The following is a 25,792-nucleotide window of genomic DNA, read 5'->3' on the forward strand; positions in this document are numbered from 1 at the left end:
TCCCAACAGCGGGTTCAACCATGGTACAAATCAGAAATACAAGTTGTTGGTAATACAACTTTACAGAGTTGAGACATATCTTGTCATGTACATCTTATCATAAGTGTCATATGAATGCAAAAAGGAGAGGTTACATCAATCAGTTTAGTAAAAGTACACAATAATATCTGTTCCATCACAGACAAGTTCAAACCTGCAAGAGGTATGTTTCATATTTTAATTAAATAAATGGAATTATGTAAAAAAAATTACTTCACACTATGAAAGAGAAATGTTTCATGCTAACCAAATGTGACGTGGCATGAAAAAAAATACTAGAGTGTGACAGGAATTATATCTGTTACATCACAGATAGATCTGAGCATACACATAACTAACCTCTCATTTTAAATTTTTGTTTGGTCTTGTAATAATCTAGACACATATAAAGCTTATTTTATAGCATAACAAGATTCAAGGGGTGCTTCAAATGAACCCATAATAATGTAGAAAATAGATAATAAAAACTGTGGATCATTGTATATAAAGACTATAAGGGTAACTAAAAACATATATAAACCACCTAAGTCTAGTTGAAAAAAACAAAAAACATTATTTTAAATTATGGTATGTATCAAGGGAAACTGCACAATAGGGCTCTGGTCACCATCAAAGTTGCCAGAGTTCTATATGAGGGGGGATCTGTCCAGCAACAGGTCAATAGTTCTCCTGTAATTTCTGGTATTATAGGGATCAATGTTTGGAATATTATACTAAAGCTAACTCTATGGATAGGGTTGTCAAGAATAGGAAGTACCAGCCTTCCACTAGTCAACCACTGTTGGTAATATAACTAGTTCTCTACATGCGCTATTGCCATTACTTATGAAGTGAATATATTTAATATTTTTATAAACATCTGGAAGTGTATTAAGTCTAATTTTAACTGGTGAATGAGAAGTACATCCAAAATGGAAGTTGTCCAAGTGTAAAGCAGTACCTACCTCCATAGTGGTAGGATGTGTTATGGGTTACATTGATTTATATCAAAACACAAATGCATCTGTGCCATTATAATTTAATACAGACCCGATACCCAGCGACAGGCAAGTAACATAATTAAGCAAGAGTCTATAGCTAAGATGGAGTATACCATATTGAGCTCTGTGGGACTAGTATACAGTTGGATGGGTGAATTGATGCAGTACACATAATACCCTGCTATTAAGAGAATGCAAATAAACACATTCTGTCTTAATAATAACATATTAAGAGATGAGTATAGAAGCCAGCGCATTGGCATATAATAATAATAAATATTAGTCTATGTCTCTAATTAATTGTACTAAGGTAGTGGTACGAGGGCTTAGTTCACTGTTATTTTTAGTGACATAGAGGGTATTTGGGATATGTACAGAATCTAACTGGAGTGGATCTCCAATCTTTTATCGTAATAAACATAGAAATTGTGTAGGGAATGAACAAATAGGTTACCTCTTGGCCCAAGTTATTACAAATGAGCGAAGTTAACAGGTATACATAATGAGAGCTATAATTGCTTATAAAATCGTAGACATATTCACATACAGTCTTACAATCAGTCTCATATTAAACAGAACATTTAACCAAACTAATATATAAATGGGTGTGAGGAAAAATACCTTACATATGCATAGGGATCTATATATGCAAAGTAAGTGTAGAGGTTATAGTTCACATTTCTCTGTATACTAGAAGCTCGGGTCTTATCTATACACTGAGGATGGAGTCACATGACAGCAAATATTATTCATTCCCATATATCTCTAAAACACCGTATAATTCAAATACAGTATCTCTGATCTAAAAAACATAAGCCCAATTTATGTCCATTTAAGATGTTGTGTCCCATAGGAGCTTATGGTTTTATTTTCAAACTATTAATTACATTATGGTTGGCAAGAGTTGGATGCTTTACTACCACGTAGCTAAGAGAATAATAGGGCTATTATCCAAACAGTTAGCTTTAAACATTAACAGGCACCAAAGGAAAGCATAACATATAAAAATGAGAACATATGAAGCTTCCAACAAATTTTAAATAAAACAGTACAAAAGACACTTGTGCATACGTGATGGTGCCTATTACTGAGGGTGATAGCAAGTTCAGAGAGATCAGTTCCACCACAAGTTCAGCCGGCGCCTCGTCTAGGGCCGATCAGTCTGGAAGTTAATAAATGAGAGAGACTTAATAGGCCGCAAGTCTGGCAATTGAATTCTCGGCTCCCAAGACTATCCAGATTCCAAGCCCTGGGCCTCACTCACCGCATATTCTCCGATATTTGAGAGCAGTTCTCCAGTGCATAGAAATAGGATCTCTCTCTCGCATGTGTTCTAAGAACATCACTCTGGACAAGGCCGAATATACCTCCCTGCTCCATCAGCTGCCAACCAAAACATCAGCACAGAGACAAAAGAGGATCTCGCTACTCAATGAAATTGCAACATCACATGCTTCCCGGACCATGGGGAAGGTAGGTGAGAGAAGGTAGTCTCCACATTGCAGGAGCCCAATAGGTATTAGAGGTTGGATGAGCTGCAGCAAATATTGGGTCGCAGTAATAGCCTTTGCAAGTCCTTGCGTTAGGTTGGAGAAGTGGGCATCTATCATAGCCATGATTTCCTTATCCCACGAGGCTAACACCATCTTGGATTTCTCAGATGTCTGGATCGCTATATAGTTTGCCTTGTCGCTATATCAAATCAGGTGATATAGAGCTTTGGTACACTCCCGGACTCGTTCTTGAAAAGTTTATGTGATTGGGATCTGTCACTAAGGGACTTTGGGCTGAAAAATGAGGTAGATAATGAGGTAGATAAGCCCATTTAGTATATCTAGAGCCGGGAGCTCTGTAAAAATGCGACCATCCACTTCGGTAGCTAGTTTCGCCCCTTTGCCCCTAAAACTTTTCATCTAAATAGAAATTACACTAGAAATTAAAATATTTCCTGTCTGCATTATAAATAGCTAATTTTAGAAGAAACAGTGCAGAAATTATATGATATTAAATCAAATCAAGTTTAGTTTTGTCCTGACCTGGAGTGACAAGGTGCTTGATAGTTCAAATTAAAAAAAAAAGTTTGGATGTGTCTGTTTCCAATTAGTAATGTATGCAGGTTATTGTTTTTCTGTTAGAATTCCAATAAGTATTAATCATACATATATCCATTTTTTTTCTTCCCTACAGAGTTTTTCTTCAGTGTCCGAGATTATTGAAAACTTCCAAAAAACATCTCTTCTTCTCATTGATGGCAAGGACCGGGGATCTAGACAACAATGCATGCTAACATTTTCTGCTGGGAATTTAGAATAATACCAAAAACAAATAAATAAAGACATAAAAATTCATTTCACATCATGCAAAGGACAATGATTTAAAAATAATAAATGCATTAATTTAGTTTAATTCTCATCAGCCATAAGAAGGATTTTTTCCTTCACTGCATTCAAGGTTGCCTTTCAAGGTAAAAAGAATTAAACAAAAGCTTTAAACATCTGGGTTTTTGTTTCAAGATTTTCTTCCTAGCAAAAATAAATAAATAAATAATAATAATAATAATAAATAAATAAATAAATAAATAAATAAATAAATAATAATAAAAAAAATGTATTTGAAACTTTTATAAAACTTAATTTTTCTCTAATGACCAGTTTCAAGAAATGTGATTTTTACTATACATATATCATTATTTGTGGTTATTAAAGTACTACAGGCACAGCATAACTATTTTAAGAAATAATCTCTTTAATTTCTGAGTATGTAAGAAAAATCTTGTTATATTTGTGTTGGCTCTATTTATTTTTTATTAACACAAACATTGAGCTTTTTGGTTCAAATATTTTATTTTACTGAACTACAGATAGCAAAATTACTGAGCTTCATGGATTTCAGGTTGCTGGCAACTTTGGAAATAAAATAAAATATTTTTAAGCAAAACAACAGAATAAAATGAATCAGAGACCCCAACTGTTGTTTTTTTTTTTAACAACTTTGGGCCAGATTACGAGTAAAGTGCTAACAGCTACGCTCAAGCGAAAAGGGGTTGATGAAGGGTGTACTGCTCGTATTTCGAGTTGAAAGTAAACACAATCACTTGAGCACAAGTGTGATTTATGCTAGAATGATTACTGTTTCCTCAGAGCTCTTGTTAACTGAGAGCTCTGACAAAGCGGGATTGGACCAGCAAAATGCATAAGGCCACACCCACTAGCTGCAGAGTCTCCATATGAGACTTAACTATTATATGTATATATAACTGTTATATATATATATATATATATATATATATATATATATATATATACATATATATATGTGTATATATATATATATATATATATATATATATATATATATATATGTAACTGTTATGGTATATATGTTATAACTGTTTTTGGCACATTCAGAAGGGGAGAATCTATCCCCGAAACGTCAATTATATTTACACTTTTGAAACATTTCCTGTGTCTTCACTGTTTAGGTTGTGGATATATTACTGGAGTGTAAGCACAGGTGGTTGACCCAGGAGGGCGGATTCAGCACTTGCATCGATATATATATATATATATATATATATATATATATATATACAGGGAGTGCAGAATTATTAGGCAAGTTGTATTTTTGAGGATTAATTTTATTATTGAACAACAACCATGTTCTCAATGAACCCAAAAAAAACTCATTAATATCAAAGCTGAATAGTTTTGGAAGTAGTTTTTAGTTTGTTTTTAGTTATAGCTATTTTAGGGGGATATCTGTGTGTGCAGGTGACTATTACTGTGCATAATTATTAGGCAACTTAACAAAAAACAAATATATACCCATTTCAATTATTTATTTTTACCAGTGAAACCAATATAACATCTCAACATTCACAAATATACATTTCTGACATTCAAAAACAAAACAAAAACAAATCAGTGACCAATATAGCCACCTTTCTTTGCAAGGACACTCAAAAGCCTGCCATCCGTGGATTCTGTCAGTGTTTTGATCTGTTCACCATCAACATTGCGTGCAGCAGCAACCACAGCCTCCCAGACACTGTTCAGAGAGGTGTACTGTTTTCCCTCCTTGTAAATCTCACATTTGATGATGAACCACAGGTTCTCAATGGGGTTCAGATCAGGTGAACAAGGAGGCCATGTCATTAGATTTTCTTCTTTTATACCCTTTCTTGCCAGCCACGCTGTGGAGTACTTGGACACGTGTGATGGAGCATTGTCCTGCATGAAAATCATGTTTTTCTTGAAGGATGCAGACTTCTTCCTGTACCACTGCTTGAAGAAGGTGTCTTCCAGAAACTGGCAGTAGGACTGGGAGTTGAGCTTGACTCCATCCTCAACCCGAAAAGGCCCCACAAGCTCATCTTTGATGATACCAGCCCAAACCAGTACCCCACCTCCACCTTGCTGGCGTCTGAGTCGGACTGGAGCTCTCTGCCCTTTACCAATCCAGCCACGGGCCCATCCATCTGGCCCATCAAGACTCACTCTCATTCCATCAGTCCATAAAACCTTAGAAAAATCAGTTTTGAGATATTTCTTGGCCCAGTCTTGATGTTTCAGCTTGTGTGTCTTGTTCAGTGGTGGTCGTCTTTCAGCCTTTCTTACCTTGGCCATGTCTCTGAGTATTGCACACCTTGTGCTTTTGGGCACTCCAGTGATGTTGCAGCTCTGAAATATGGCCAAACTGGTGGCAAGTGGCATCTTGGCAGCTGCACGCTTGACTTTTCTCAGTTCATGGGCAGTTATTTTGCGCCTTGGTTTTTCCACACGCTTCTTGCGACCATGTTGACTATTTTGAATGAAACGCTTGATTGTTCGATGATCACGCTTCAGAAGCTTTGCAATTTTAAGAGTGCTGCATCCCTCTGCAAGATATCTCACTATTTTTTACTTTTCTGAGCCTGTCAAGTCCTTCTTTTGACCCATTTTGCCAAAGGAAAGGAAGTTGCCTAATAATTATGCACACCTGATATAGGGTGTTGATGTCATTAGACCACACCCCTTCTCATTACAGAGATGCACATCACCTAATATGCTTAATTGGTAGTAGGCTTTCGAGCCTATACAGCTTGGAGTAAGACAACATGCATAAAGAGGATGATGTGGTCAAAATACTAATTTGCCTAATAATTCTGCACTCCCTGTATATATATATATATAGAATACAAAAGGTGGGAAAGAAGTGCCACACCAAGGACACATTATAGCTCTTTCTAGTCAAATACCTTGCCATATACCATATTCCTTTTAACCCTTATAAAAGTGTGATAGTTTTTTTTTAATGTGTTTTTGATGTTTTTGGTGAACAGTGGTGTTTAACCCTTACACTTTGTGCTCAACTGATTGGAGAGCCTGAAGACCTAGAATAAATTTGCAATGCACTTGAGCGCAACTGTTTACTTTTGACTTGTAATATGCACTCTAGTTAGCACAATTGCAATATTGCTTATAGCTTCCCACGCTAACATTAGCGCACCAATTGTAAGCTAGCCTTTTATGTTACAAACTTAACAATTAAATAACTATCAGAAACTGTAGAAGTTTATTAATATTATTAGCATTTCTTCATTTAAAATGTGTTTCTGCGTTTCATAAAATATGTTTTCACTAATAACTGGTGTAATTGATTTACTGGCATGCTCACATAGCAATTTATACAAAAAGGCATGCAGCACATTTTCAAGCTTATTCACTTTATTTCGTCTAATTTTTTTCATGTGTATTTAAAAAAATGCAGGGAAAATATTCAGCCCAATGTTTGCACAAATAGAACTTGAAAACGAAAAAAACAAGAAAATAAATTGGGGTACTTTTGTTTTGGGGAATGTTTTCCTCTTTATTACTTTTAATCCTTATATTTTTGAGGGTGGGGCTATGTAAATAAAAAAAAATCTAAATATGAATTATGCATATACAAAAAAAAAAATTCGAAAAAGAAAAAGAAAATGATGCATTAAATAGTTCACATTTAAATCTATATATACATGTTGACACTTTTTTAACCCTTTAACTGCTAAGCCTTTTTTCACCCCAGTGCTGAACCAATTTTGAGTTTTTTTAACATTTAAACCGTATTGAAAGTCAAATTTAAGTGAGTGACCCACACAAATTATACATTGTTTTTTTTTTTCAGCAGGCCCAGCAGATTCCTAATTTACCATTATTATATTTATAATTCATGGCATGTGAGATAGCTGTAGCATAAAATATGTATATTCTTTTCTTAGATTTTAGTAAATAATATTGATGTCACTGATGTCACTGTGATCACCTTAATAAATTGTCATACAGGTTAGCCATATGTGATAGGAACCCATACAGGCTTTGGGGGTTATAATACAGATTGGAGAGCTCCTTTTGTACGGTACAGAAATAAAAGAGCTTTTATTCTTGCAAGGTGTTCACTGTTACTACTGTTCATTATACAGACAAAATCCATTTTTTTTTTGAGAGGGACTTGTCTACTAGAAAATAAGCTTTATTAGGGGTCTCTAGACATACCAGATTTGTTATTGCACATAAATTGATCAATTTCCAAGAAAACCCCCATGTGTTTGTTTTTAATTTATTTTTAAAACTTCTGTTGTGTGTTACTACTCCAAGACCACCAGGCAATTCTCTTTTAAATGAAGGGTCTTGGAGGTTTGTAGCTGCTAAAAGAGCTGAGATTGGGAGGTTTAAAGAACCTCCCACATTCAACTCCCTTGTATATAAATTAAGCTTCCTGGTTCTGCCCCTAATCCCATGAAACCTGGGAGTTCTGCCCACTAGGCCACCAATGATCTCGGTCTGTAGTGCAGGGGATCACAGAAAACAGCTTTTGAATGCAGATCTCCCTGCATGATGAAAATGACTCTTCATATGCCCAGAGGCCTCAATGTGCATGATGAGCTTGTCATGCGCATCAAAGTGGTTAGCATATGTAATTTAGCTATATCTGCTTTTATCAGTATAAATCTTTAGAACTCTCTAGAACTAATTGATCATTTTAGGCGTGAATAATGTGATTACACTTAAAAGGCAGCTGTGCCATTTTCAGCAAAAGAATCACAACAGAAACAATGTGATTACATGTTACAGGTAATTGGTTCATACCAGCAACATGACCATAATAAAAACAATCACCGAGATTATGAGTTTTGCGTTATCCTTAAAAAGCAGCGTTGAGAGGTCCCAACACTGCTTTTTACCTAAGGCTGGTATTACGAGTCTGGCAGGTAGAGGCTCACCGCTCACTTTTCTTACGCGACTCGAGGCTACCGCAAATCCCCTTACGTCAATTGTGTATCCTATCCTTTTAATGGGATTTGCCTAACGCTGGTATTACAAGTCTTGGAAGAAGTGAGCGGTAGACCCTCTCCTGTCAAGACTTCTACCGCATTTAAAAGTCAGTAGTTAAGACCTAGATTTGGAGTTTGGCGGTAGCCGTGAAAACCAGCGTTAGAGGCTCCTAACGCTGGTTTTAGGCTACCGCCGGTATTTAGAGTCACTCAAAATAGGGTCTAACGCTCACTTTTCAGCCGCGACTTTTCCATACCGCAGATCCCCTTACGTCAATTGCGTATCCTATCTTTTCAATGGGATCTTCCTAACTCCGGTATTTAGAGTCGTTTCTGAAGTGAGCGTTAGACATCTAACGACAAAACTCCAGCCGCAGGAAAAAAGTCAGTAGTTAACAGCTTTCTGGGCTAACGCCGGTTCATAAAGCTCTTAACTACTGTACTCTAAAGTACACTAACACCCATAAACTACCTATGTACCCCTAAACCGAGGTCCCCCCACATCGCCCCACTCGATTAAATTTTTTTAACCCCTAATCTGCCGACCGCCACCTACGTTATCCTTATGTACCCCTAATCTGCTGCCCCTAACACCGCCGACCCCTGTATTATATTTATTAACCCCTAATCTGCCCCCCACAACGTCGCCGCCAGCTACCTACACTTATTAACCCCTAATCTGCCGTCCGCACGCCGCCGCCAGCTACATTATCCCTATGTACCCCTAATCTGCTGCCCCTAACACCGCCGACCCCTATATTATATTTATTAACCCCTAATCTGCCCCCCACAACGTCGCCTCCACCTGCCTACACTTATTAACCCCTAATCTGCCGAGCGGACCTGAGCGCTACTATAATAAAGTTATTAACCCCTAATCCGCCTCACTAACCCTATAATAAATAGTATTAACCCCTAATCTGCCCTCCCTAACATCGCCGACACCTAACTTCAATTATTAACCCCTAATCTGCCGACCGGAGCTCACCGCTATTCTAATAAATGTATTAATCCCTAAAGCTAAGTCTAACCCTAACACTAACACCCCCCTAAGTTAAATATAATTTAAATCTAACGAAATAAATTAACTCTTATTAAATAAATTATTCCTATTTAAAGCTAAATACTTACCTGTAAAATAAATCCTAATATAGCTACAATATAAATTATATTTATATTATAGCTATTTTAGGATTTTAGGATTTATATTTATTTTACAGGTAACTTTGTATTTATTTTAACCAGGTACAATATTTAATAGCTAAAATAGTTAAAATAATTACAAATTTACCTGTAAAAGAAATCCTAAACTAAGTTACAATTAAAACTAACACTATACTATCAATAAATTAATTAAATAAACTACCTACAATTACCTACAATTAACCTAACACTACACTATCAATAAATTAATTAAATACAATTCCTACAAATAAATACAATTAAATAAACTTGCTAAAGTACAAAAAATAAAAAAATATCTACAAACATAAGAAAAATATTACAACAATTTTAAACTAATTACACCTACTCTAAGCCCCCTAATAAAACAACAAAGCCCCCCAAAATAAAAAATGCCCTACCCTATTCTAAATTACTAAAGTTAAAAGCTCTTTTACCTTACCAGCCCTGAACAGGGCCCTTTGCGGGGCATGCCCCAAGAAGTTCAGCTCTTTTGCCTGTAAAAAAAAACCATACAATACCCCCCCAACATTACAACCCACCACCCACATACCCCTAATCTAACCCAAACCCCCCTTAAATAAACCTAACACTAAGCCCCTGAAGATCATCCTACCTTGTCTTCACCATACCAGGTTCACCGATCGGTCCAGAAGAGCTCCTCCGATGTCCTGATCCAAGCCCAAGCGGGGGGCTGAAGAGGTCCATGATCCGGCTGAAGTCTTCATCCAAGCGGGGCAGAAGAGTTCTTCCATCCGATTGAAGTCTTCATCCAAGCGGCATCCATCCGGAGCGAAGCGGCAGCATCCTGAAGACCTCCACCGCGGAACATCCATCCTGGCCGACGACTGAACGACGAATGACTGTTCCTTTAAATGACGTCATCCAAGATCGGAACAGCCAATAGAATGCAAGCTCAATCTGATTGGATCAGCCAATCGGATTGAACTTGATTCTGATTGGCTGATTCCATCAGCCAATCAGAATATTCCTACCTTAATCGGAATTTGAGGGACGCCATCTTGGATGATGTCATTTAAAGGAACCGTCATTCGTCGTTCAGTCGTCGGCCAGGATGGATGTTCCGCGGTGGAAGTCTTCAGGATGCTGCCGCTTCGCTCCGGATGGATGCCGCTTGGATGAAGACTTCAATCGGATGGAAGAACTCTTCTGCCCCGCTTGGATAAAGACTTCAGCCGGATCATGGACCTCTTCAGCCCCCCGCTTGGGCTTGGATCAGGACATCGGAGGAGCTCTTCTGGACCGATCGGTGAACCTGGTATGGTGAAGACAAGGTAGGATGATCTTCAGGGGCTTAGTGTTAGGTTTATTTAAGGGGGGTTTGGGTTAGATTAGGGGTATGTGGGTGGTGGGTTGTAATGTTGGGGGTCTTGGGTATTGTATGTTTTTTTTTACAGGCAAAAGAGCTGAACTTCTTGGGGCATGCCCCGCAAATGGCCCTGTTCAGGGCTGGTAAGGTAAAAGAGCTTTGAACTTTTGTAATTTAGAATAGGGTAGGGCATTTTTTTTATTTTGGGGGGCTTTGTTATGTTATTAGGGGGCTTAGAGTAGGTGTAATTAGTTTAAAATTGTTGTAATATTTTTCTTATGTTTGTAGATATTTTTTTATTTTTTGTAACTTAGTTCTTTTTTATTTTTTGTACTTTAGCTAGTTTATTTAATTGTATTTATTTGTAGCAATTGTATTTAATTAATTTATTGATAGTGTAGTGTTAGGTTAATTGTAGGTATTTTATTTAATTAATTTATTGATAGTCTAGTGTTAGGTTTATTTGTAACTTAGGTTAGGATTTCTTTTACAGGTAAATTTGTAATTATTTTAACTATTTTAGCTATTAAATAGTTCTTAACTATTTAATAGCTATTGTACCTGGTTAAAATAAATACATAGTAACATAGTAACATAGTAGATAAGGTTGAAAAAAAAAGACTGAAGTCCATCGAGTTCAACCTATACAAATTTAAAATACTTACAAAAAGCTCCAGTTAAGCTTAAATAACCCCATTAAAATGTGACCCATTTAATACTAGCAATCATATCCATGAATTTTGTTTGTATACAGAAACTTATCCAGACTATTTTTAAATGTATCTATGGTATTGGCATTCACTACCTCCTTTGGTAATGAGTTCCACAATTTTATTGCTCTCACAGTGAAAAAACGTTTCCGTTGCAGGAGATTAAATCTCCTTTCCTCCAACCTTAAATTATGACCTCTTGTCAGAAACAATTTTCTTGGAATAAACAGAGCTTCTGCCATCTCTGTATATGGGCCTTGAATATATTTATATAAAGTAATCATGTCACCTCTCAAGCGCCTTTTTTCTAAAGAAAACAGACCCAGTTTGGCTAGCCTCTCCTCATAGATTAATTTCTCCAATCCCCTTATTAGCTTTGTGGCCCTTCTCTGAACTTTTTCTAGTTCTGCAATATCTTTTTTAGCAATTGGTCCCCAGAACTGCACTCAAAACTCAAGGTGAGGTCTTACCAGGGCTTTATATAATGACAGAATTATGCTTTCCTCCCTTGAATCAATGCCTTTTTTAATACATGCTAGTATCTTATTAGCCTTTGAAGCCGCTGCCCTGCATTGTGCACCCATCTTTAGCTTGTTATCTATTACTACTCCCAAATCCCTTTCCTCCTGTGTTTGGCTAAGTCTTGTCCCATTTAAAAAATATGTAGCCTGCTTATTTTTACTTCCAAAATGTAGAACCTTGCATTTTTCCGTATTAAATCTCATTTTCCATTCACTTGCCCATAGTTCTAATTTTAGCAAATCCCTTTGTAAAGACAGTTCGTCCTGCTCTGACCTTATGACCTTACTTAACTTAGTATCATCTGCAAAAATAGAGATGTCGCTATTTAATCCTTGCTCCAAGTCATTTATAAAAATATTAAAAAGAACAGGGCCCATTACTGATCCCTGGGGGACGCCACTGATTACCTTTGTCCAATCTGAGTATGATCCATTTACTACTACTCGTTGCTCCCTATCTTTTATCCAGTTATTTATCCATGAGCTAACATTTTCTGCTATTCCCAGTCCCTTAATTTTGTGCATTAATCTCTCATGTGGCACTGTATCAAATGCCTTTGCAAAATCTAAGTATATCACATCCACTGATTCCCCTTTATCTATATTTTTACTTACTTCCTCGTAGAATCTTATTAGATTAGTTTGACATGATCTATTTCTCCTAAAGCCATGCTGATTAGAAATCATAATCTTGTTTACACGAATATGCTCATCAATATAATCCCTTATAATCCCTTCAAATATCTTCCCCACTATTGATGTCAGACTAACTGGTCTATAGCTTCCTGGATCATCCCTGCTTCCCTTTTTGAAGAGTGGCACCACATCAGCTTTACGCCAATCCTGGGGTACCATGCCTGAGGATAATGAGTCTTGAAAAATTAAGAGTAAAGGTTTGTCTATAACAGTGCTAAGTTCCCTTAACACCCTTGGGTGTATTCCATCTGGGCCTGGAGTTTTATTTACCTTAATATTTTCCAGTTTTTTCCCGATATCCTCTAAACAAAACCCAGTTAGTGGTATGGACTGGCATGTTCTATTATGTTCAAAAGTATCATTCAATGGTTCCTCTCTTGTGTATACTGAAGAAAAAAACTGGTTTAGTACCTCAGCCTTCTCCCTGTCATTATTTATCATGCTACCCTCCACGCATTTTAATGTACCTATATTATCCTTCTTAGATTTTTTGCTATTTATGTACTTAAAGAACCTTTTAGGGTTAGACTTAGAATCCTTAGCAATTAATTTTTCATTTTCAATTTTGGCTAATTTGATTGCTTTTTTGCATGCTTTGTTACATTCCTTATAAATATTGTATGCTGAGTCTGTACTATTTTCTTTAAATAATTTAAATGCCCTACGTTTTTTCCTAATTTCTCTTAACACATTTTTATTTAGCCATAACGGCTTTGTTTTTTTATTTTTACTTTTATAACCATATGGTATGTGTTGATGTGTATATTTATTTAACACATTTTTAAATATTATCCATTTATTCTCTGTATTTTTATTAGAAAATACATTGTCCCAATTTATATTATTTAATGATTTCCTTAAATCGTTGAATTTTGCTTTCTTGAAATTAAAAGTCTTAGTTAAGCCTTTAAAACACTGCATTTGAAAATAGATTTCAAATGTGACCATGTTATGATCACTGTTACCCAAATGTTCTTTAACTTCTATGTTTGATATTATATCTGTATTGTTTGATAGCACTAAATCCAATATAGCTTTACTCCTAGTTGGCTCCTCTATTAATTGTGACAAGAAGTTATCCCTGAGAACATTTAAAAATCTATCCCCCTTAGCTGAATTACTAGTTTCATTGGCCCAGTTTATATCAGGGTAGTTAAAATCTCCCATAATTACAGCACTGTTATTAGCAGCCTTACCTATTTGGATAAGTAGTTGAGTTTCCTCCGGGTCACTAATGTTGGGAGGCTTGTAGCATGTTCCTAGTAATATTTTTTTAGGATTTTTCCCCCCACTCTTTATTTCAACCCACAGGGTCTCTACATTGTCACTTGTATCATAAATATCTTCCCTTATTGTAGGTTTAAGGTTAGGTTTAATATACATGCAGATTCCTCCACCCCTTTTATTATTCCTGTCCCTCCTAAATAATGTATACCCCTCTAAGTTAACTGCCCAGTCATGTGAATCATCCCACCAAGTTTCAGTTATACTGATAACATCATAGTCCTCTTCTGCAACTAAGAGTGTCAGCTCCCCCATTTTACCTGTCATGCTTCTTGCATTTGTTGTCATACATTTAATTTTCATGTGCTTTCTGCTGCTACTCGGTGTGCTTTCCTCTATATTTTCTAATGTGACATTTCTTAAGTCATCCCTTCCTTGAGATATTAAGGGATTGTCATATTCACAGACTGATCTCTCTGTTCTATTTTGTTCTAACTGACCCTCCCCCCCTTTGCCTAGTTTAAAAGGTTCTCTAAACGTGCTACCATCCTTTCCCCCAACACACCTGCACCCATGTCATTCAGGTGCAATCCATCCTTACTGTACAAATTGTACCCTAGTGAAAAATCAGCCCAGTGTTCTAAAAAGTCAAACCCCTCATTTTTACACCATGTCTTTAGCCATGAATTAACCGACCTTAACTCCTTCTGCCTTACTGAATTAGCACACGGCACTGGTAATATCTCAGAAAATATTACTTTGGAGGTCCTTGCTTTAAGCTTGCTACCTAACTCCCTGAAGTCATTTTTTAGGACTCTCCATCTCCCACCGATTCCTTCATTAGTACCAATATGCACCATGACTGCAGGATCAGACCCACATCCCTCTAACAATCTATCAATGCGCTCCACAATATGCCTAACACGAGCCCCTGGAAGACAGCAAACTGTTCTATGTAAAGGGTCTGGATGACAAATTACCCTATCAACCTTCCTAATAATAGAGTCTCCTACCACCAACATCTGCCTCTGGCCCTGACTTGTATGCCCCTCTTCCATGACTGAAGGACTGCCCACCATAGTATGCTCCTCTTCCACAGCTAAAGGACTGTTCACTATACTAGGCAACACAGCCCTCTCTGACACTGCCACCCCTGAACTGATATCTCCAACATCTTTACTTAATCTGGCAAATCTATTGGGGTGTACCAGCTCAGAACTGGCCTGTCTCTTCCGCTTACCTTTACTTCGCCCTCTGACTGTGACCCAGCTACATCCTGGAGTCTCCTCATCTGAATCCTCCCCATTCCCACTGCTGGAACCATTAACAACCAGCTCAGTCCTATCCATTTCCCTTTCAAGTGTCTGAATTTCATGTAGTGTTGCAATTCGTTCCTCCAGATCCCCAATACGAGTTTCTAAAGAGACAATATGCTCACACTTGCCACAAACATATAATCCCAGAAGCGGCTGCTCCAGCGATGCAAACATGTGGCAAGCTGTACACTGAATGAGATTCTCACACATTCTTAATAAAAGGTTTAACTTAAAAGTATAAAATATATTTCCCCTTGGTTACCCCAAAACCTTGTTTGCCTAACAACCTTGGTTAGCTAACTATAATACTTAAACAGACAATCTTACTTTAACAGAGAATCAATACAGCAACCCTTAAAGAGCAAGCTCCCAGAGTAAATGTGCTACATTTATAATCTAGCTAGGCCCAAACAGCTGAAAAAAAATCCCACCCCTAATTACCCACACAGGAAACAAGAAAAAAAAAAAAATTAGATACAAACCAACAGTTATTTTGTTTTATAAAATGCAACCCTTGCAAAGCAAAATATTTATGAATTAGCTTTGTTAGCTAACTATAATACTTAAACAGACAATCTTACTTTAACAGAGAATCAATACAGCAACCCTTAAAGAGCAAGCTCCCAGAGTAAATGTGCTACATTTATAATCTAGCTAGGCCCAAACAGCTGAAAAAAAAATCCCACCCCTAATTACCCACACAGGAAACAAGAAAAAAAAAAAATTAGATAAAACCAACAGTTATTTTGTTTTATAAAATGCAACACTTGCAAAGCAAAATATTTATGAATTAGCTTTGTTAGCTAACTATAATACTTAAACAGACAATCTTACTTTAACAGAGAATCAATACAGCAACCCTTAAAGAGCAAGCTCCCAGAGTAAATGTGCTAAATTTATAATCTAGATAGGCCCAAACAGCTGAAAAAAAAATCCCACCCCTAATTTCCCACACAGGAAACAAGAAAAAAAAAAATTAGATACAAACCAACAGTTATTTTGTTCTATAAAATGCAACCCTTGCAAAGCAAAATATTTATGAATTAGCTTTGTTAGCTAACTATAATACTTAAACAGACAATCTTACTTTAACAGAGAATCAATACAGCAACCCTTAAAGAGCAAGCTCCCAGAGTAAATGTGCTAAATTTATAATCTAGCTAGGCCCAAACAGCTGAAAAAAAAATCCCACCCCTAATTACCCACACAGGAAACAAGAAAAAAAAAAAAATTAGATACAAACCAACAGTTATTTTGTTTTATAAAATGCAACCCTTGCAAAGCAAAATATTTATGAATTAGCTTTGTTAGCTAACTATAATACTTAAACAGACAATCTTACTTTAACAGAGAATCAATACAGCAACCCTTAAAGAGCAAGCTCCCAGAGTAAATGTGCTAAATTTATAATCTAGCTAGGCCCAAACAGCTGAAAAAAAATCCCACCCCTAATTACCCACACAGGAAACAAGAAAAAAAAAAAAATTTAGATACAAACCAACAGTTATTTTGTTTTATAAAATGCAACCCTTGCAAAGCAAAATATTTATGAATTAGCTTTGTTAGCTAACTATAATACTTAAACAGACAATCTTACTTTAACAGAGAATCAATACAGCAACCCTTAAATACAAAGTTACCTGTAAAATAAATATAAATCCTAAAATAGCTATAATATAATTATAATTTATATTGTAGCTATATTAGGATTTATTTTACAGGTAAGTATTTAGCTTTAAATATGAATAATTTATTTAATAAAAGTTAATTAATTTCGTTAGATTTCAATTATATTTAACTTAGGGGGGTGTTAGTATTAGGGTTAGACTTAGCTTTAGGGGTTAATACATTTATTAGAATAGCGGCGAGATTCGGTCGGCAGATTAGGGGTTAATGTTTGAAGTTAGGTGTCGGCGATGTTAGGGAGGGCAGATTAGGGGTTAATACTATTTATGATAGGGTTAGTGAGGCGGATTAGGGGTTAATAACTTTATTATAATAGCGGTGCGTTCCGCTCGGCAGATTAGGGGTTAATAAGTGTAGGCAGGTGGAGGCGACGTTGTGGGGGGCAGATTAGGGGTTAATAAATATAATATAGGTGTCGGGGGTGTTAGGGGCAGCAGATTAGGGGTACATAAGGATAATGTAAGTAGCGGTGGTTTACGGAGCGGCAGATTAGGGGTTAAAAATAATATGCAGGGGTCAGCGATAGCGGGGGCATCAGATTAGGGGTTAATAAGTGTAAGGTTAGGGGTGTTTAGACTCGGGGTACATGTTAGAGTGTTAAGTGCAGACGTCGGAAGGGTTACCGCATAGCAAACAATGGGGCTGCGTTAGGAGCTGAACGCGGCTTTTTTGCAGGTGTTAGGTTTTTTTTCAGCTCAAACAGCCCCATTGTTTCCTATGGGAGAATCGTGCACGAGCACGTTTTTGAGGCTGGCCGCGTCCGTAAGCAACTCTGGTATCGAGAGTTGAAGCTGCGTTAAAAATGCTCTACGCTCCTTTTTTGGAGCCTAACGCAGCCTTTATGTGGACTCTCGATACCAGAGTTATTTTTATGGTGCGGCCAGTAAAACGCGGGCGTTAGTTTTTCGGGTCGTTACCGACAAAACTCCAAATCTAGCCGTAAGAGTTTTATGGGCTAACGCCGGAACATAAAGATCTTAACTAAAGTGCTAAAAAGTACACTAACACCCATAAACTACCTATTAACCCCTAAACCGAGGCCCCCCCCACATCGCAAACACTATAATAAAAATTTTTAACCCCTAATCTGCCGACCGAACATCGCCGCCACCTACATTATACCTATGAACCCTTAATCTGCTGCCTCTAACATCGCCGACACCTACATTATACTTATAATCCCCTAATCTGCCGCCCCCAACGTCGCCGCCAGCTACCTACAATTATTAACCCCTAATCTGCCGACCGGACATCGCCGCCACTTTAATAAATGTATTAACCCCTAAACCGCCGCACTCCGGCCTCTCAAACACTAGTTACATTTTATCAACCCCTAATCTGCCCCCTCAACTTCGCCGACACCTACCTACATTTATTAACCCCTAATCTTCCGACCCCAATGTCGCCGCTACTATAATACATTTATTAACCCCTAAACCTAAGTCTAACCCTAAGTCTAGCCCCCCTAACTTAAATATAATTTAAATTAAATGAAATTAATTTAACATAATTAAATAAATTAATCCTATTTAAAACGAAATACTTACCTATAAAATAAACCCTAAGCTAGCTACAATATAACTAATAGTTACATTGTAGCTAGCTTAGGATTTATTTTTATTTTACAGGCAACTTTGTATTTATTTTAACTAGGTACAATAGTTATTAAATAGTTATTAACTATTTAATAACTACCTAGCTAAAATAAGTACAAAATTACCTGTAAAATAAACCCTAACCTAAGTTACAATTACACCTAACACTACACTATCATTAAATAAATTACCTAAACTACCTACAATTAATTACAATTAAATTCAATAAACTAAAGTACATAAAAAACCAAACACTAAATTACAGAAAATAAAAAAAGAATTACAATAATTTTAAACTAATTACACCTAATCTAATCCCCCTAATAAAATAAAAAAGCCCCCAAAATAATAAAATTTCCCTACCCTATACTAAATTACAAGTAGCCCTTAAAAGGGCCTTTTGTGGGGCATTGCCCCAAAGTAATCAGCTCTTTTACCTGTAAAAGAAAAATACAATACCCCCCCAACATTAAAACCCACCACCCACACACCCCTACTCTAAAACCCACCCAATCCCCCCTTAAAAAAACCTAACTCTAACCCCCTGAAGATCTCCCTACCTTGAGCCATCTTCACCCAGCCGGGCACAAGTGGTCCTCCATATGGCAGAAGTCTTCATCCGATTGAGGCAGAAGAGGTCCTCCAGACGGCAGAAGGCTTCATCCAAGCTGCATCTTCTATCTTCATCCTTCCGGAGCGGAGCCATCTTCTATCCATCCGACGCGGATCCATCCTCTTCAAACTACGTCCTAACGAAGAATGAAGGTTCCTTTAAATGACATCATCCAAGATGGCGTCCCTTAAATGACTAAATTACTAAATTACCTCAAACTAGCTTGCAGAGGTGATTGACAGGCATTGCTCTCACACAACAGGGGGCAGTACTGCACAAGCGAGTGTGGTTGTGGACAGGTTATCTAGCTGCCTACCTTGTCTGCCCACCTATTGATAAATAGGGGCCTATAACTATATAAATTGTTTTTCGTGGTCTAACAAAATATATAGAGTTATTTTGAATAATTTTAACTCTGTTTCTCAATTTTTTATAAGGTAATTCCTGTTGTTAAAACCCACACCCACAATTGTGTTTTTGGCTCCTCAATTAAAACCCTATTTTTACTATGGGGTTGAAAAGTCAAGAGACTTTTCAACACCTTTTCGAAAACAGTTTTACTTTTCAAAATCAACACCTTAATGCACTTGATAAGGCCCCAGAATGGCATCTACCAATATTCAAAGAGTAGTTGGAATAATTCTATTGTACTGCACATGTTCAAGGCACTATGAAATGGCCACAAGAAACTTTTTAAAGGTGACATAAGTTGTATATTTATCTAGGAGAGTGAGCTTCGAACTCGGCTAACCTTTTAAAAACAACTCTTCCGGGGGGGCGGAACTAAACGCTGAACAGAATAGACGTGCAGGCAGAGAGCTCCTGTCTCACAACTTTTATAAAAGAATTAAAAAGCCTATTTTACTTATAAATTAGGGCAATTAGACAAACCATCTGGGGTACTGACCATAGCTGGATTCCTTGTGCCCCATTAATTTATTATTTTATAGAGAAGGCCCAGAGGAGTCAGAAACAGGTGGACGTATATTCTACTTTGCAGTGCATAAACTGTCGAGATTCTCCTCATCCCAAGTTACAAACCTCTGCGCTTGAGTGGTCTGCTAAAGACCAAAGAGTTAAAAGACCAAAGATGCTCCAACTCACAGACACTAATTAATTCAGTGGATCTCCGTCTTCTACCTTCTTCCGAAGGCTTGTCCTATTTGCAATACCGGTATAGGCCTAAATTTGCACTATGTATTTTGTTTGTATTTTTTCTTGATGTTCCGCTGTTATTTACTTGTAGTTCATTATGTGTATGTTACAGAGCGGGGCTGATGCGGGTCTTTCGCTTAATATTCTCCGCGCCCACTTAGAAGTCCGCGCTAGGACTCTTTTGGTTGGATTATTTCCACCACATTTCGGGACACTCATTTAGTGTCCGTCCTACACCCCCTCTTCTTCCCTATATCCTTACTCCCCCTTCTGCCACTACACTACGTGCCCTATCCCCAGTGACATAGATTCACTCTCCTTTTCCCACTACCAGTTATGTCCACTATCAGTTTGTTAACCCATAATGTTAGAGGTCTCAATTTCCCTCATAAGCACAGTCTGTTACTAAGATCCCTAAAACATCACAACCTTGACGTGGTCTTTCTCCAATACCCACTGGTTACATAGTGAACCCCTCAAATTTAGTTCCAAGACTTATACACACATTGAAACAGCCTCTTTCACCAAAAAAGCTAGAGGAGTGGCGATCCTATTACATAAGCGGCTTGCATTTGAGTCAATACAATTCATTAAGGACCCTCAGGCGAGATATATTATTCTAATCTGTAAGTTAAATCATGTTACTTATACCCTGGCCTCTATATACCTTCCAAACACTAACCAACCAAGATGCCTCAAACACATTCTCCACATACTCGCACAGGTCCAACAGGGCAGGGTCCTTATAGCTGGGGACTTTAATATGGTGTGGGACCACACAGTCGACAGAAAAACCACCTCTATGACTATAGCGCCTTCACCAGCCAAACAATTATCTAACAGGTTTCGACACTTAATGTCTTGTTCGGGCCTTTACGACATATGGAGAGCCCTTCAACCACAAGATTATGACTACACACACTTCTCACAGACTGTACTCCAGACTGGACTACATATTCTCTACAGCAGACTCTCTTGACCTAGTTACGCAGGCCAGAATCTCCTTCTGCACCTGGTCTGATCACGTCTTGGTGCAGGCCAACATAAACTCGACCAACACTACTCGCTCGAGGCCCAACTGGTGACTACCCCATCATGTTCTTGAGGATGTGCCCTTTAGAGAAGATCTCCTCAGGGATATTACACATTACATACAAACCAATGACAATGCTTCTGTTAGAGATGACACCTTGTGGGGAGCAGCTAAAGCCACAATCAGAGGGCTTCTGATCACTAAACAAGCACATCTCAGGAGGCAGGCTGGCCTCACCCTCTCCCAAGCCCATATCAAATTGAGACAGCTAGAAGAACAAAATAGGAACACAATTAATAGAGACATCACATCTCAAATCACTGCAGTTAAGAACCACAATTCTCAGCTTGAGCTTTGCAGAACACAGATTAACCTCACAAAACTGAAACAGATGCTCTATTATAAAAGCAATAAGGCTGACTCCTTACTAGCTAATAAAATCAGAAATAGGGCAGGGGCTTCACGAATCCACTGCATATGAACCTCAAAATCCCTTCTTCAAGTTCCGTCCCAAATAGGGGAGGCATTCGCTGATTATTATGCAAAATTATATACTATAGCCATATCTGAATCTCCTAGGTCCACACCACAGGAGGTACTGCGAACCTATCTTGAGACCCTGTCACTCCCCACTCTCTCCCTCAAACAGCGCGACCTTTTGAGTTCCCCTTTTTCGCTCTCAGAAATCCTGACGGTTATTAGAAATGCAAAATCATTCAAGCCACCTGGTCCAGACGGTTATCCGGTTCATTTTTATAAAATTTTTGCTCGGGAGCTCTCTCCTTTACTGCTCAAGTTCTACAACTTAGCTAGAAAAGAAGGCCATTTTCAAAAGGAATTCCTAGAAGCCAGTATAGTAACCATTCTAAAACCAAACAAGGATCCAACCCTTTGCGCCAGCTATAGGCCCATCTCTTTGATAAATACTGACATAAAATTTTACTCCAAGATTTTGGCCAACAGGATTGCTAAGTTACTTCCCTCACTAATTGACCCAGACCAGGTGGGCTTTGTGCCCCAAAGAGAGGGCCCTGATAACACAAGAAGACTCCTTAACATTCTTACTCTCTCTTTTCTGCTCCGGAAGCTACTCTTGGTCATCTCTCTTGATGCCAAGAAGGCCTTTGACCGAGTCAGATGGCAGTACCTCTGGGCGGTCCTTGAACATTTTCGTCTCCCTAGCAATTTTATATTGGCTAGCAAAGCCCTCTATTCGACTCCCACAGCTTCAGTGGGTGGCCTGGGCTTCTATTCTCCCTCTTTCGCTATCACAAATGGCACTAGGCAGGGCTGTCTCCTGTCTCCACTGCTGTTTGCCTTATCAATCGAGCCACTGGCGGAACAAATAAGAGCTGACCCCCAGATCCAGGGCGTCACCTTGTTTGGCACCTTGCACAAAATCGCGCTTTTTGCGGACGATGTTACACTATTTTTGGCTCAGCCCATGCAGAATATTCATAGACTACTAGATACGCTTGCCTCCTTTGGCGCCCATTCTTAGTACAAATTAAACCTTTCAAAGACAGAAGTGTACAAGTGAGCAAGTTGGCCTCCTTGAAAGAAAGCTTTAATTTCACTTGGACGGATCACTCTGTCTTACATTTAGGAATTAGACTATCTAGTAGTCTTCCCCAAATTATCAAAGACAATTACCTTCCCCTCCTTGCCTCGCTCCGCTCATTGAGGAGGGATTGGAACATACAGCATGTATCCTGGCTTGGTAGGATTACTGCTTTGAAAATGTTGTTTCTCCCTAGACTCACCTACCTGTTCTGTTGCCTTCCCATCAAGATTCCCAAATATCTCCTGCTCCAGTTTCAGAGTGGTTTCACGAAATTCATCTGGCAGGACAAACCTCCCAGAGTAGCACACAAACTACTCCAACTCTCTAGAACCTCTGGTGGTATTGCCTCTCCGTCGGTCTCCCGATATTACAAAGGTGCTATGCTCACCCATGTGTCCCAATGGGGAGTCAAACTATCCCACTCCAAATGGAGGTCAATTGAGCAGGCCTCCCTACCACACCATATTAGCCTACGAGACCTGATATGGACTCCACAGCACTGTCGTAGGGAGTTGGAGTTAATTAATCCAGTTATCGTGGGATGCCTAGACTTTTGGGACAAGATTAGACACCACCCTAATATTGCTCCACACCCCTCCCCTATTACTTCTATTCCGGGTCTCCTCTTGGGACTACAGGACTCCCACCCTAATAAATGGGTGCAACTGGGGGTTAATTTAGTGTCGGACTTGTGGTCCACGACTTCCCGGGATTCTTTCAAGCAGCTCTCCCAAATCAGAGATGGAGTTGTAGTACCTCCCTACTTGCCCTTTGAGTTCCACAGAATCAAGAGCTTCTTAAATAGCTGGGGAATTAAACCAAATCTAATCCACCCACTAACCTTATGGGAGTCCATTTGGGACCAGGGGGCCAGGTTGTGTAATCCCCTCACCCTACATTATATGTTGCTTATTGGCTCGCAAAGCACTGAAACACCAGCCCATCTGGCCCGTTGGGAGACACTATTAAGTACGCGAGTTCCTTCCGAAGTGTGGGAGCGTGCCTTTTCTTTGACTCAGAAGGCCATTCACTGCACAACGCTGTATGAAGTATACTTCAAACTTCTATCCCACTGGTACCATGTACCCACAAGACTAGTGAAGATGTTCCCGAGTGCGTCCCCCGAGTGTTGGAGGAAATGTGGTCACAGAGGTAATGTGTTGCATATCTGGTGGGAGTTCCCTGTGATTCAACCTTTGTGGCAGCAATGCTTCACAACCCTATTTCGATTCGGAATCCCCCTCTCCAAGTTGCCTACTTCAGCTCTCCTACACCTACACCTTCACGCTTTGCCCAAACACCATTCTTACATCTCCATATACCTATTTATGACTATCAAACACGCTATAGCTTGTTCATGGAAAAAGGAATTCTCCCCTAGCTGGTCTACAGTTTGTAACACCATGGCATACATATACACTATGGAGAAGGACATCTTTTATAAATTAAACAATTCTGACTTGTTTGAGCTGGTTTGGTCAGACTGGAAGGAACAAAACGATACTGACTGGAAGCCCAACACAACCTCTAGTGATGTCTAATTACCGACCTCGCCCTTGCAGATAATAATGACCCACACAAAATGACTTAGTTTAAGCCCTAATCACCTCCCCCCTCTCTTTATTCCCCTTCTCCTTCTCTCAATCTTCATGTCCCCCCCCCATCCTTCCATAAATATACATTTATTTGAGCCTAAGAGGGAATGTAAACCCCCTACATACTTTCAATTTATCTTCAAATTCCTTTACTCTAAACCCATAAGGCTAATCTTGAGCCCCATAAAGGAGGCCTCGTTGAAGGTCCTGGTACCTTGATCAATTTCCCTTTTCACTCCCATCTTATTAGCCCGAGGCACAAGTTGGACACCCGGCTATGACGGGCAAGATTTACCACAGGTTACCAATTTTTTGTGATGTTTACTGTATGCCTATTGGGTACTGAGTATTTCAATATTGTTTGCACTTATATGCCATTGTCTTGTCATTGATAATTTCATTCAACACATTTTTCATCTACTATCTTCAATAAAATATTTAAATCTAAAAAAAAAAAAAATAACATACAAGACATATTCTATGCCCCATGATAGTGGTAGCTTCTATCTATCCCTAGTTACATACTTTTTACTATTTCCTATGCATATTCCTTTATCAGAACATAGAATTGGTCTATGAAGCTGTAACCGTTGTCTTATTTAATATTTTTTGTGTGATTCTAAAACATATCCTGCTATGATGAAATTTCTGTTCATGGACGATCTTTGTATGTTACTTTCTATCACAACTTCAATAAAAAATTTGAAGGAAAAAAAAAAAAAAAACCTCTTCCCAAAAATAATTTGTTTGTTATCTTATACTTCAAGAAAAGATAGCAGGTTCATGTTCACTATAATGTTACAATATATATTCCTAAAATATGTTCAAACTGCATATATTTCCGTATTTATTTTTAAAAACAATTTATTTAAATAGCTTAAATAATATTACAATAAAACCACAATAAATATGCTCTATATTGAACCAGTGTCTCTAATTACAAATGTTGAAATTGTCTATACAAGAATCTTCAATAAAAATCTATTGCATAGTATTCAGAACAATCCTATGTTTAAAATTAGAATATGGGTATAGTTAATTAACCTCTATCTTAATTGTGTTCTCCATGAATTGGTATATTAACAAGTGACTGGTTCTACTTTATATCAGTCTCTATGGGTCATGTTTTCTTTATCTCTTAAAATGATACGTTTGGAGAAATGTTGGTCTGCTATTAAAATGGAGTCTTGTGAAAGACTTTAACAATGTTTTAATTGTGGGTAAGTTAGAATACCTTCTATCCTTTTGCCGGCTACTTTTGT

The 25,792-nt window shown here is 38.0% G+C and overlaps 1 protein-coding gene across 1 annotated transcript in view; it reads left to right on the forward strand.

Moving 5' to 3' along the window:
- Nucleotides 1-3,515, forward strand: part of LCP2 (lymphocyte cytosolic protein 2) — a 228,824-nt gene extending 225,309 nt beyond the window's left edge. Inside the window, exon 21 of the mRNA XM_053719585.1 lies at nucleotides 3,207-3,515. Within this exon, the coding sequence (XP_053575560.1) occupies nucleotides 3,207-3,332 (126 nt within the window). The 3' untranslated portion in view covers nucleotides 3,333-3,515. The remainder of the gene's footprint in view (nucleotides 1-3,206) is intronic.
- Nucleotides 3,516-25,792: the final 22,277 nt, after the last annotated feature.

This window comes from Bombina bombina, chromosome 6 (assembly GCF_027579735.1).
Source record: "Bombina bombina isolate aBomBom1 chromosome 6, aBomBom1.pri, whole genome shotgun sequence".
In the NCBI taxonomy this organism is placed as follows: domain Eukaryota; kingdom Metazoa; phylum Chordata; class Amphibia; order Anura; family Bombinatoridae; genus Bombina; species Bombina bombina.